Below are 13213 nucleotides of genomic sequence, written 5' to 3' on the forward strand. Positions count from 1 at the left end.
AGACCTGGTTTGGATGCAAGATTAGCTGTTCTCATGAGACTTCTGCCCACGGTGGCAAATAACCTCATGAGACTACCTGGGTTTTATGAGATTTACAGCATTTTGGAACAACAGGGGATTTATTGTTGTTGTTCTTGTTTATTATGATAGTGCTTAAGGAGCAACCAAGAACAGGGCCTCATTGTGCTAGACACTGTACAAACACAGTAATAGCACAGACCCTGCCCCAAAGAGGCGGGGAAAAGGGTATAACACAGAAGCAGCAAAGTGATGGTAGCAAATGTCATGTTAGTTCCATGGTTTTTAGTTTGGAGGCAACCAGATAAATGGAAAGAAAAGGGAAGGAAGCTGGGACATGGAAGGGAAAAAGGATAAGCGGGGGCAAGACAAGGGTAGAACAGGGTAATGGAGCAGGTGTGGCGAGAAGGAGGAGACTGTGAGGGAGAGTTGGAGCAAACAGCCAATGAGCACAAGTCCAGTCAAAAGTTCAGAAAGTTGTCTGAACATTGAAATGTCCCTACTTTGGCTGTTTCTGCAGCTGTTCTACTGGCTGGCATCCCTGTCTGGTTCCTGGCTGCAGTTTTTCCCCAAGCCCCCCAGGCAGGGTGCAAGGAGTGGAGAGGAAGGAAGGTGTCTCAAAGGTCAACTTCTACCCAGAATTTCTTTTGAACCCCAACTCCAAACTTCAGTCTGGACTTGAACACTGCCTCTTCCATCCATCTCTAATATATCATAACAGAAGTATTTATGCTAATAAGCCGCCCACTTCTATGTGGCACAGAAAATTCATGCCATTTTCATGCCAGTTACAGTTCACGTCTTTTTTTATGTATTATTATTATTATTATTTACAAATATAAGTAAATTAGGATAGCTGCTCTTGTTATTGCAGACCGCTGGAGCTTTATTTTCATGGTTTAAAATGTCATCAACACCTAATTGATTTATAAAATGCTGCATAAATGATGGTTGAGTTCTCTCTGTAATTAACCACAGAACATTAAGCAGTAATTCATTCTTACTGATATCAGTGGAGGAAAATAACATTCCTTTACCATTCATGCAAACATTTCAGTTCTTTGTAACACCCTTCTATCCTCATCCATTTTTCAGATAATAAGCTATAGATTAAAATGCCAAACATTAAACACTGTTGTCATGCTCTCACGTAAGAGCATCCATAGAAGTGTAAAATCAGCATACACATTTACTGTCATCCACTCATTATTTATTTTTCATATTACACTACTGCCTAGAGTCTCAAGCTGAGGATCCGATTCTTCGTGCCTTCCTCCGGCAAAACTCCCATTCAGGTCAGAGACTTTTGCTTGAGTAATGAATGGAGGATTGGGCCCTGCATCATAGTGAATAAAAGGCTGGAATTGCCTTCTTGGGCTCTACCTCTATTCATAAGCCACCTGATTTGCACTTTTGTGGTTTATGTAATCAGTTATCCACTGAGTACAGCTTAGTATCTAACATCCATCCATTGTTATGCATAGTTTATAACAACGTGCAGGTGAATTTCACCCCTGTACAGTGGGCCAGCACAAAGCCTATTAATCACATAAGTCCTCAAAACAGGGCCGAAAGTGAGATTTAAGTGGTACATTAGAGTTCGTGCTGGCCCTCTGCACAGGAGCGCATTTCACTTTCTTATGACTGCATAATCTGTTTATTATGTAATGCGTTCTTTAATGAACAAACTGGAGCCTTTGTTATAAAATGTGCGTAGTAGTACCCTTTTGCTTAGATCACTTTGTGAAAGGGCAAAATTCACTGCTCTGTTGATGCACTTCTAATGTCAAAAGAGCATGGTCTAAAAAGCTCTTTGTAGAAATAAAGCTGCATTGTCTCACAACAGTAAGTACAAATCAAGTCTCCCTCCGCTGCAGTTCTATCATCAGAAGACATTGATGATGTAATGTAGCAGGAGTCCCACAGCAACGTAACAAGTAATTTCTACCACAAGCCCATATTTTGGATGTATTCAGAAAATAATAACAAAAATTGACAGTGCTAATACAAAATGTACACTGCAGAGCACTAGACTCCAGGAATAAATAAAGGAGTGGATCAGGAGCGTGTTGCGGGAGGGAAGGAGGTGTTGAAAACAACATAATAGGCAGGAATCAGCTTCTGCATTATATGGAGCTGTCAGCAGAATTTCAGCATTGTTTTATTTCAAACTGTTGGAAAGCATTGCAGCTTTCTTAGACAGTTTGTTCTTTATTACCTATAGCTGGCTGCAGGAGAACTTAAATCCTTAAAGAAATTAACCACCAACAAAAGCAAATATTGTAACTACTCAGGCTTTTTCCTTGCCATATTAATTTGCTTTATGATATATTCCCATCCCAAATCTATTATTTGTTTCTGTCTTTTAGACTGTAAGCCCTCCAGGGCAGAAATCATCTTTTTATATATGTTTGTACAGTACCCAGCACAATGGGGCCTCAGTCCTTTTGATGCCTGCCATAATGAAAGCCTTTTTTATTAATATTATTATGTTATTTTTTATTATTATTAACACAATTTTTGAAGACTCCTTGTTGGAATCCCTTTTCATTTCACACTAACCTACATCTTGGACTATGCTGACATATTAGAGCTATTCAGTCGTTTATTATTATTATTAATTGCATTTAGCTATCTTCCACGCCATTCCCATGTAAAGTGTACAGATTAGACTAATACCAGAGTTTTGTGACACTTCTGGTGTCTCCTTAGCAGTAGACTGATCAGTGTCAAAAAATGATCTCATAGTGTGAAAAGTGAACACCAGCTCAGCTGGCAACAGCAACTCTAATTAAAAAACATTCAGCAAGACTGAACTCAAACACAACCCTTTTGGAGTAAGAAGAAAAAACACACTCTCTTAAAATAGTGAAATAGTGCCACCTGAGTAGCATTCATTTTACAGAAAAACAGTCTGTCCATTTTTTAATTCACATAACTCACTAAATTTTCGAAGAGAAACATGGAATTGTGTAGCTAGAATTCCAGTGAAAAAATCTGAAAATGTCGGGGTTGATCTGAAGGTGATGATTTAGAAAGTGTCTGCTGTCTTCAAAGTTGCTAGCTCTTTATGTTCATAAATAATATTCCTGGCAAAATCTCACACCGATACATAATTGCCTCTGAAGCTTTCTATCCACAGGATCTAGTAGTAAAATATAACAGTAAGGACTTAATCTATTCTTACTACTATTATTTATTTGTGTTTCTCTTTCATCCGTGCTACCATAACACAAAGTATTAACGGGCAGAACTGTGCAGGAAAAATCAATGTAATTTCATGGAGAATTTCAAGATTTCAGAATTTTGGTTCTGTCTCGATTTTGACGCAGCCGCATTTTCCAACAGAAAACTGTTCTAAAATTTTCCAACTAGCTCTATTAGTGAATCTTTATCACAATGAAGTGACAGTGACAACTCTATGCTAGCCACGCTTTTGAAATGACTTGCGTAGTATAAGGAAATAATTAATGTATGTCAGGTCCAGACAAGAAAAAAGGTAACAAACTGTTGTTTAACATTCTGTCATTATTAATGACTGAAAAAAAATGAACAGTCAAACACAGTAATATCTGATGAGTTATGTATCGTATGGGCACACTGCTTAAATTTGTTATGGTGATGGAGGACGGATGAGTACCTAGACAAACTTAAAGGAAATAGGAATGTTACCAGATTCTGCACTATTCTATAACTCCTTAATGCTTTTAACCTGAAAGTCTGCAGTGCTGTCTTTGAAAAAATCCAAATACAATCTTATTTTATTGGTTACTATTCATAGATAAATGTATTTGATTCTAATACAAGTGAAAGGATGGTAGCCAGCAAATATCCATTCAGTTACTGTGAGTGCTTATTTTGTAGCTTTCCACTTTACTACTAGTCTTTGTTTCAACATAATTTAAAACACCTTGGCAAATAAGCCATAAAATGTCTTTTTAAAAAATGATTTTTTCCCTAAACCAGTAGTTATAATCAGATGACCACATGCCTTGCTCTAGTATTTAAACCAACTGTGAATGCCCTGTGGTCTCTGCCTGTAGCTAGAACTTTACTGAACACAAGCAGAGCAGAATAATTGGAAGGTAATAAGGCCAAACCAATGCAGTCATCAGAAGTGTGTTAACCATGAATTTGGTCTGCAAAGTACTTGCGCCTGAAATCTGAATTTAAAGGTCTTCCTTTTCTGTTTCAAGAGAAAATGATAATGCATTTGTTACTCATTAATGATTCTTAGGGATGGTACATACCATTAAGGTATTTGGGGAAGAGTTAAGTCAGTATTAGATGAAGAAAGACTCATGGATCCCACTAATGACACAGCCCTGGCAAAATATCCATTTTCAGAATCTATAGCCAACTTATAAACCAATAAGACTGGCACTATTTCTGATCATCTTTACAAATTCTGGTGTCTTAATTTTCTAACTTTGTTTTGTTTTACTGAGAGCAGAATAGATGCAGAAAAAATTGTAACTAGGCAAAAATTAAACTTCTTATAAGAGGCATTTCCACAAGTTGGCAAATGGGCATCTGCTTGCTAAATAGGCGTGGACACATTTTTAAATATCAGCCTACTGAAATCCACTATGTCGGACTTCACCCAAAATGGCAGGTTAGAATTTGATAGCTGCAAACATCACAATACAGTATGGAGGTGTGTGTATATTATATTTTTATGGTATAATGCAAATCCCTGTGAAGCTATGGCTAGGGATTCTGGTTTTGGAGTGCTGTGGAGGGGTGGGCTGTCTGCAAGGGGACAGCCAAGAAGAGCCCCTGCTCTGGGGGCCTGTCCCTATAGTGCAGAGAGAAAATGACTAGCTGCACCCCCAGAATACCAGCCCTCTCCAGCCATCAGAGCGTCATCCATGTAGTGAAGGCATTGCTAAGCTGGTGTTATGACATGACCCCGGGATCTCTTTTGCTATCCAGCTCTTTTGTACTTCTCAGGTGACACAGAGGGGCTAAAATCTGTCCATCTGAGAATTTCTCCTGCTGAGAGATGGGGAAAATCAAGCTGGATCCTGTATCAAGCACCCCCAGCTCAGCATAAGGGCTCCACCAATTCTCAACTCATGGATGGTCTCTTAGGGACCATACACAGTTGGTTATATTTAGAGTAAACTAGACTCTAGAGACTGCTCTGAAACGACAGTGAAAGTCAGAACTGAAGAGCCATGTCCTGTTCCCTGCCACAACCCCGAGGACTCTACATTAAGCAGACCTTGGCATAGAAGAGAATCCAGACCAGGATATTTATCTTCTGCCACTGTGATGACAGCATATGATGATCAGGATTTGCAGAATTTTTTTGTAATCCACATAACTGAGATTAGAGCAGGATGAGATTAGAGAAGGAAAAAGATCTAATGGGTTTGTCACAGTTCAGGGCAACTGCATCTGTAATCTCCCTCTATGATACAGCCAGGGCACCCACTTTTAGACTTCTGGCTCCCCATCTGTTGCCTCTCTTGGGCAGAGACACACATTTCCCTCCCTCCTGACTGGGATATTTCCAGGCTGTACCACTCCCAGCCTATGCTCTGAATTCCCCAGCAAAGTCATGCTGCCTAAACAAGCCTGCTTTGCTTTTCTCTTCAGAAATGGCAAACAGTGTAATTGCCACAAGAAGCTACTGCACAACTCTTTCTAAGCAAGCACATTTGTTCTTAAGGTGAAAGCATTACAGAGAAACCATATAAAAACAATAAAAGAATCTACATGCATGCTAATAAGCTTACCAGAGACCCCCCCCCCCCGACTACAATAATGATATAATGATGCTGGCTGATGAACAGTCAGTCCTTTAAACCCCTCCCATGCATCTGAGAGTCACCCCTTTGTCGAGTTCGGGTCTTTGAAGAGGCTGTGAATAGGTAATCAGCCAGACAAGGCATAGCTCAAGGCATAGCTTCAAAAGGATGGATCTGGAGGTGGGTCATTTGTATTGCTCTCTTCCCAAATATTTCCTAGGAAGTCTACTCAATTAACAGTTCATTCTTGTCTTAGTCCATTGTTTAAAAGAGTGCACCTAAGCACATAACACTTCCCAAGATTTATATTAGGCAGGTCTCCTAAACAAGTTACATACAATCCCACAATAACGCATTTCCATTTTAATACAATGAGAGGCTAAGATACTTTAACTTGATTCAATAAGATTTTCCAGGATATGGCAGGAAACTGCCATCTCTGTCACAAGGTCAGTTAATGCATTTCCTTCTCTGCCTGTGTCCTAAAATATATTTGCTTCTGCTGTAACAGCTTAGTTTTAAATGTCCCAAGTCATGGGCTTCTGTTAATCTCTTTGGAAGACCTTGTCATGAACAGATCTATATTCTTTAATTATAAGAGAGAGAATTCTGGTTGTAGAACTTTAACAAATAGGGTTTTTTCCCCCCCTCTAATGATAAAAAATATAGTAAAGTGAGACAGTTTCCAGTGTTGTCTCTAATGGAAAAGCTTAATTTCAGAAATGTTTCTACAGTCTGCTTTCTCTTTGCCTGCTTTCCCTATTTTATTCTGATTTTTTAAAAATTGAAATTCTCAGTACCTCATATGTAAAGACATAAAAATGGAGTTATCAACTCAACTCTGAATTTTGACTCTCCTACTTCTCCCTCTTCCCCCGCCCCCACCCACTCCGGCCAAAACAAGAGTAGTGTTGATAAACCTTGGAAAGAAAGCCACACCCAGTCTTCTCTTGCACTGGAAGGATGGTCAAGATGGAATGTGGGGACATTAAACTGGGAGAAAAATATGCAAGTCACTGAAGTTTCAGTCAAATTAGAGGACTGCAGTACCAGCAACTGAAAAGAGAGTATGTTTTGATACAATTCTCTAAATGCAAGGTATTAAACCATTATCCTAAGGGGAAGTGTGGGTGAACCAGTATTTGATGGTCAGATCACCCAGTATTTAGAGTATTTTAGCATATTCTACTAACTCGATTTCCATCTCTGTCTCTGTAAGTAGCTCTGAAATAGCAACTAAAAAATACTCCATGTAAACCTTTACAAGTGTATATAATTTATTGTCACCACACTACAAGAGGGAAAAAAGAGCCGTTCCAATGTTCTTTTGCCTTTATACCATGAGTTAAATATGCCCCGGTGTACATATATTCTTTCACTTAGGATTTAGTCCATTTGTTTCAGTTGTATTTTTTTGTTTTGTTCCATTTTTGGTATATTTGTTAGATAAAAAGTAATAAAGCACTTAAACAGAAAAGCATTTGGGGTTTAATGACTGATGTGTTTCATTCACTGACTTTTCTGTTTGTTCCCATAGGATTTTGTTCTGATACTGTGTCCATAATTGATGCATCACATAGTGAATCAATTGAAGAAAGCCCATTCCGTCCTCCCTCCCATTCATTTTCTACTGTCTTTGATGAGGATAAGCCTATAGCCAGCAGCGGGACTTACAACTTAGACTTTGATAATACTGAGTTGGTAGATTCTTTCCATACCTTAGAACCTAGCACTCCAGAAGCTAAGAATCGTGACCCTAAAGTGAATGTTCGAAGAAAATCCACAGATTCTGTCCCAATTTCCAGATCTACTTTGTCTCGATCTCTTAGTTTGCAAGCTAGTGATTTTGATGGTGTTTCCTATCTTGGCAATAATGAGACAGTAATTCCAACGGCAGACGTGTTCAATACTGGTTCAAGTAGTGCTTCTAGTACCCTTAAGCGAACAAAGAAACCCAGGCCACCTTCCTTAAAGAAGAAGCAATCTGCAAAAAAATCTGCAGACTCTCCACCAGTGAAAGAAACACAGCAAGAAACATCTGACATTAGCCAACAAGCTTCTGTCCCAAGTGAAGAAAAACTGGTGTCTGAGGTAAAGGTTGAATCAATTAAACCTGAATGTACCGAACCTTCCCAAATCTTTACCGAGAAACAGGAGGCCCCTGCTGTGCCTGAAGCTTCCTATCCCTTTGATCGAGAGAATTTTGAAGAGACTAGTACATTTAGTACTGGAGGAAGCAAAGTGCAAACCTCTCCACTTGCCAGTAAAAAAACCCAACCTCTTACAACGGCACCAGAGTCCGTGGAGGTGACTCCATCTGACACTGGAGGACAAGAGGATCCTCCAGTCAAAGGTCTAGCTGTGAGACTAGAGTTTGATTATTCTGAGGAAAAGGGCAGCAGAGAGGACCAACAAGAAAGCACTCCCCCACCCAAAAAAGCAGGTAAAAAATCTGGTGCCAAAATGCCACTAAGGAGGCCAAAGACTAAAAAGACAGTGGAAAAGCTTGACAATGCTCCCACCACACCAACCAAGTCACTCACTGATCCAAATGATATCCCAATTTCAAAAGGCTCTTATACTTTTGATATTGACAAGTGGGATGATCCCAACTTTAACCCCTTCTCTTCCACTACAAAAATGCAAGAATCTCCCAAATTGCCTCAACAAACATACAGTTTTGATCCAGACACGTGTGAGGACTCAATTGACGCTTTCAGGCTGTCTTCGAAGATCACCAGCTCACCTTCTAAATCTCCAGCCTCCTTTGAGATACCAGCCAATGGCAATGAAACAAATGGAACTGAAGGAGACAACCTAAATAAACCTGCAAAAAAGAAGAAGACACCACTAAAAACGTAAGTTAAAGTGTAGAGGTGTTTCTGGATTATGAAGTGCTCCTCCTTGCACCCCACCATAATTACTATAGTTTTATAATTCAGGGGGGTCAGTAAGGTTAGAAACATTGTGCTGACGAATGCATTACTAGACAACCGGATTTATGTTTATGGCTTACCATGGTAGGCAGAGGCTTTCCTGTACATCATCAATGCCATGTTGCTCCCAGCACCAAATAACTTGTAGTGAAAACCCAGGGAAACTAACCCAGACCAAGTCACTGGATTAATAATTGGAGTTGGACGTTTAAGGGCCCAGTCCTACTCCCACTGACATCAGTGCCTGAATGCCCATTGACTTCAGTGGGAGTAGGATTGGGCCTTTAGCAATTTTTGTGTCACATTTTCATTGTTAGCTTACTCGTTGTGCAGTGAGTTCAGCAATGGGAATAAATAATTCCCTGGCCTATTGCTAATGCAAGGCCGAGCCTGTGAACCCTTACTTGTGCGAGTAGTCCTTACACACACAAACCCCTATTGAAGCTAATGGGACTGTTCACATGAATGAAGAGTACTCGTGTGAGTTAGGGTTTGTGGGATATAGTGAATGAAATCAGTGGCAAAACTCACATTGACTTCAGTAGGGCCATGTTTTCATCCAGTGGTTTTTTTATGTATATGTATGAGAAACGGAAAACTGTCTTATTTTTACTAGTTTGAATTCCTGGGTTTTTTTCATATTTTTTTAATGTGAGGCTATAACCTTTTGAAAACATTTTTCTATAAAAAGTAGTTTCAGGATTCACAAGATGATCAAAAATCCCTTGGTTTATCTCCTATTTCTATGTTCATAGGCCAAGGTGTGGGAGAAATGGTTCTAGCTGCTACATTTGGTTGGTTGGTTAATAAAACTCAGTATCCAGTGGTACTGATTCCCTCGTAGTTAACTTGCTGATGCGCACTTCTGCTATCTTATCCCCTCAGACATCATTTTCTTTGAATTAATTACCACAGATTTTATTCACAGGATTTTACATTTCAGATAAACAGAGAACATATCTAATAAGGTCTCTCTGAAAGTCCTTTTATAACTTTAGTAGTGTCTGCTAATTAAAGATAACATACTACATCTTAAGATTTAAGTTTGTCACTAAAACTAACAAAAGACCAAAGAGCTAAAGATAAGGCAAACATTGTAAAACAAAAACGTAAACTCCATAATGCTATGAAATGAAGGATGGAGAATGTCCAATTATGCTTTTTATTTCCTGGCATGAGTTGGGCTTCTAACTCCAGCCATTTGCCAGATTTGTATGTGATTGGGGATGTTTTGCGTTTTGAAGAAGAAGCCATTTTTTAATTACTTGAATGGATGTTATAAGATATGATACGGTTGGGCGGAATGACTTCAGGTTTTTTTGAGGGAGATGCCAGATTTTCTGATGTGTTTTAAATTTTGGGAAATGCCTGGAGTTCAGAGTAGGTGCCAGAGAAATTTTAAAACTGTCTACGGAGAGAGGATGTTTTCCTCAATATTCCTAAAACCTAAAGAATTCCCCAAGAATAACATTCAAGTTTGAACAAAAATAACAAGACTAAAAAGTGCATCTGTGTGTGTGAGATTTGAATTTCATTCTAGAGGGGATTTTAATATTCAAGGCCTTAGTCCAGCAAGTTACTACAAGGAAGAGGTCCCCTGTGCCTATATGGAGCTCCACTAAAGTCAGTGTGCAAGCCCATGTATTGTAAATTGCAGGACAAGCCTTGCATTATTTAATCATTGAGAACAGAGGTTTGTGATGGGACACACTGATCCAGATTGCCCCATCACCTGGAAAAACTTCAGGAGCCTAGTGAGGCACTCCATGAAGTTCCTTTCCCAGAATTTTCTCTGTAATCTTTCACTGCGGGTAGGGGTTTACCCACTCCCAAATATCTCAGGTCTGCGGGATGTACAAGGCTGATCTGCCCTCTGTTACTCTTCCCTGGCTCCAGGCAACATAGCTGCCTTTGTCACCTGCCCATAGCAGCATCTGGGATCCATGTAAGTGGTTGTCCCCAGTGCGCAGGAGCTGCATGTTAATGAGAATGCAGCCTACAGCTATAATATTCTTGTAGGGGATTTACTGCAGAGCTTGTTGGGGGGTGAAATGGGCAACACTGTGTTTGTGCCCCAGTCTGTCCTCTCCCCACGTAAGGGTCCATGACATGAGATTGCTCAACGGAATCCACTGCAGGAGAACCACCATTTGGGGAGCCCAGTCACAAATACTTCAGGGGAGCTCCTAGAAGGAGAAAGCAAGCTATTAAAGTGAAGGACCTTAAATGGTGATTTATCTTGCTGATCTTCATTTCAGGAACCGCTTGGCTCAGTTTAAACTGATACTGTAATAGCCTAAGATTGTATTTATTTATTTTTAAAAACTAGTTTAAGGGTTAGTTTTTCAACAGCAAGAGTCTTTGTTAACATTGAGAGTTGCAGAGAGAAATCCCTGCAGACTGCTTTGAAAACGTATTGTTTATTGTGTTTTCTAGCAGAGGGGAGCATGGTGATTTCCAGGCTAGACCTATAGGATGCCTAGGAGTGAGTCACTAGCTTAAGCATCACTAACACTACAGTGCACTTGATTCTACAGCGCACATTAGTGGCACTACACATGAGTTATCATCCTGGAATAAAAGTGTAAACATTCTAAACACTCACTCACCACTCTATTAAAAGAACAGACTTGGGAATGGATTTCAGCTCAACTCAAATTGCATTCCAGTCATGTCTCTAAATATTTAACTGTGGTTCTGAGACAGATCATTTTGCTGAGATGATACTGAACAAAGAGCAGCAGCTGCTCCCTCAATGCTCGCTATGAATGAAGAATGGGTGGCCCGATTAGATCTGAACCTCAACTCTCCCCTGTATTGGTGGTTGGGAAGCATCCAGACCATTTCAAAAGACTGTGTTTAGATATGGAAGGTGCCAGCTTTCAAGATCATCCTGCTTAAAAATATGGCATTAAAGCTGACAAGCATGGAAACGGACGAAGGCTTTTTATAGCCCTGGTTATTCAAATAGAACTGTCCCAGTTTCCAGAGCATTCACTTTGAACTGTCAGTACTCAAACTGTGATTTCATTAAGAGCCAAAAATACAAAAACTTAAAGAAATTTCCTTCTTTCTTAGAGTGTGGAAGTAATTTGAAATACACAGACTAGCAGCTTTTTCTGCTGCCTTTTACTGATAGATCAATAGTCATAAAAGAACCTAGTGTTCTCCTGTTTCTTTAAACTTAATTGCTACTAATTTCCTTGGGAACATTTTTTTTATATACTGTATATTAACTTGTGCTCTATCTTGAAAAGAAAGCAGATGGCTACCTCAGGAAAGGCAAGAATGGGTAAAGCATTGACAGTAATTAAACTGGTAGGCCTCTGCTATGAAAAAATGGTTTTTATAAGATGAAAACATGTCAGAAAATTATATTGAATTTAAGAACATAAACTGGTTTAGGAATTATCACCTCTCTTCTCTCCCCCTTCTCATTAAAAATGTTTTAAGGCTGTGCAGCCTTCCTAAGATATCAAAAATGTATGATGATTTTGCTCTAACACATTAACAGAGTGTCTGCAGATTTATCCTTTTTGTCAGTTCCTTCTGTCTGTCTCTCTTTTCTTTGTCTTATTTGTCTTAGGATGGTAGAAGATGTGATGTCTGTATGTTCTCTGTTGTAAGTAGATTTAATCTAACGGGCCTGTTATGGTGAAAGTGCCTTATACTTTGTTAATGATTTATGGGCTTCTTAAAAAAAATATTTTACTTTAATTTGCAGCATGATCAAGAATTAGTGGGCATGGAGCTTTACGGTGTTATTTTTATTGGCTTATGTAAAAGTTATTTTAAGTGAAATTGCCTGGCTGTGAATAAGCTTGAGGGAAGCTATTATGTCAGTGTCTGGTTGCCTGTCTAGAAGGATTGGTTTTTTAAAACTGTATATATTTGATGCCCTCAGCTAAAGCATTAACACTTACTTATTAGCTTGATTAATAGAATATTGCATTATACAACACTGTACAGGCATTCTTTCTTAAACACTATCTAATGTTTGTAAGTACTTTTTAAAGGAAACAATTATTCTCATTATGTATATTATCAGACTTAGTAATTAACAGCCAGTATAGAATACTTATACCAGTGAACAGCTGGCCAGTTTTTTTGGTCATGTATGTTTATAGGTGAAGTATTGACTTATTCTCTATCATTTGAAATGCTTCACTGTAATCTCCTTTTGTTGCCTTGCAAGTCATTGATCAGAGCAGAGCTCTAATTTTCACAATTGCATCTAACCTCAACCACAAAGGCTTTATTGAGTAACTCGGTGTGAAATTGTGCAGGCTGTTCCCCTGCCTCTTCCACCTAATGTCAAAAGCCAGTTAGGTCAGGTCTCAAAGCTTGCATCTGGAGCACTGGTAGATCTTGCATCTATCTGGGAATGTTCTCTTTAGGGAATTTTTAACCTTTTGGAAATGGCGAACACACATACAGGCAGTGTACTTTACATATATATATATATGAGATAATGTGTGGGTATTCTCCTTTCCATATCTTTGA

General features: G+C 39.1%; 1 protein-coding gene across 7 annotated transcripts in view; it reads left to right on the forward strand.

The window, feature by feature from the left end:
- Positions 1–13213, forward strand: part of TACC2 (transforming acidic coiled-coil containing protein 2) — a 210661-nt gene that overhangs the window by 150293 nt on the left and 47155 nt on the right. For 4 of the 7 annotated variants that reach the window (XM_039482919.1, XM_039482922.1, XM_039482923.1 and 1 more), the window contains 2 exons: positions 7312–8632; positions 12297–12332. In XM_039482919.1, the coding sequence (XP_039338853.1) occupies positions 7312–8632; positions 12297–12332 (1357 nt within the window). The remainder of the gene's footprint in view (positions 1–7311; positions 8633–12296; positions 12333–13213) is intronic. The other 3 variants (XM_039482920.1, XM_039482924.1, XM_039482921.1) reach the window with 1 other exon arrangement.

The sequence above is a fragment of the Mauremys reevesii genome, linkage group 7 (genome assembly GCF_016161935.1).
Source record: "Mauremys reevesii isolate NIE-2019 linkage group 7, ASM1616193v1, whole genome shotgun sequence".
In the NCBI taxonomy this organism is placed as follows: domain Eukaryota; kingdom Metazoa; phylum Chordata; order Testudines; family Geoemydidae; genus Mauremys; species Mauremys reevesii.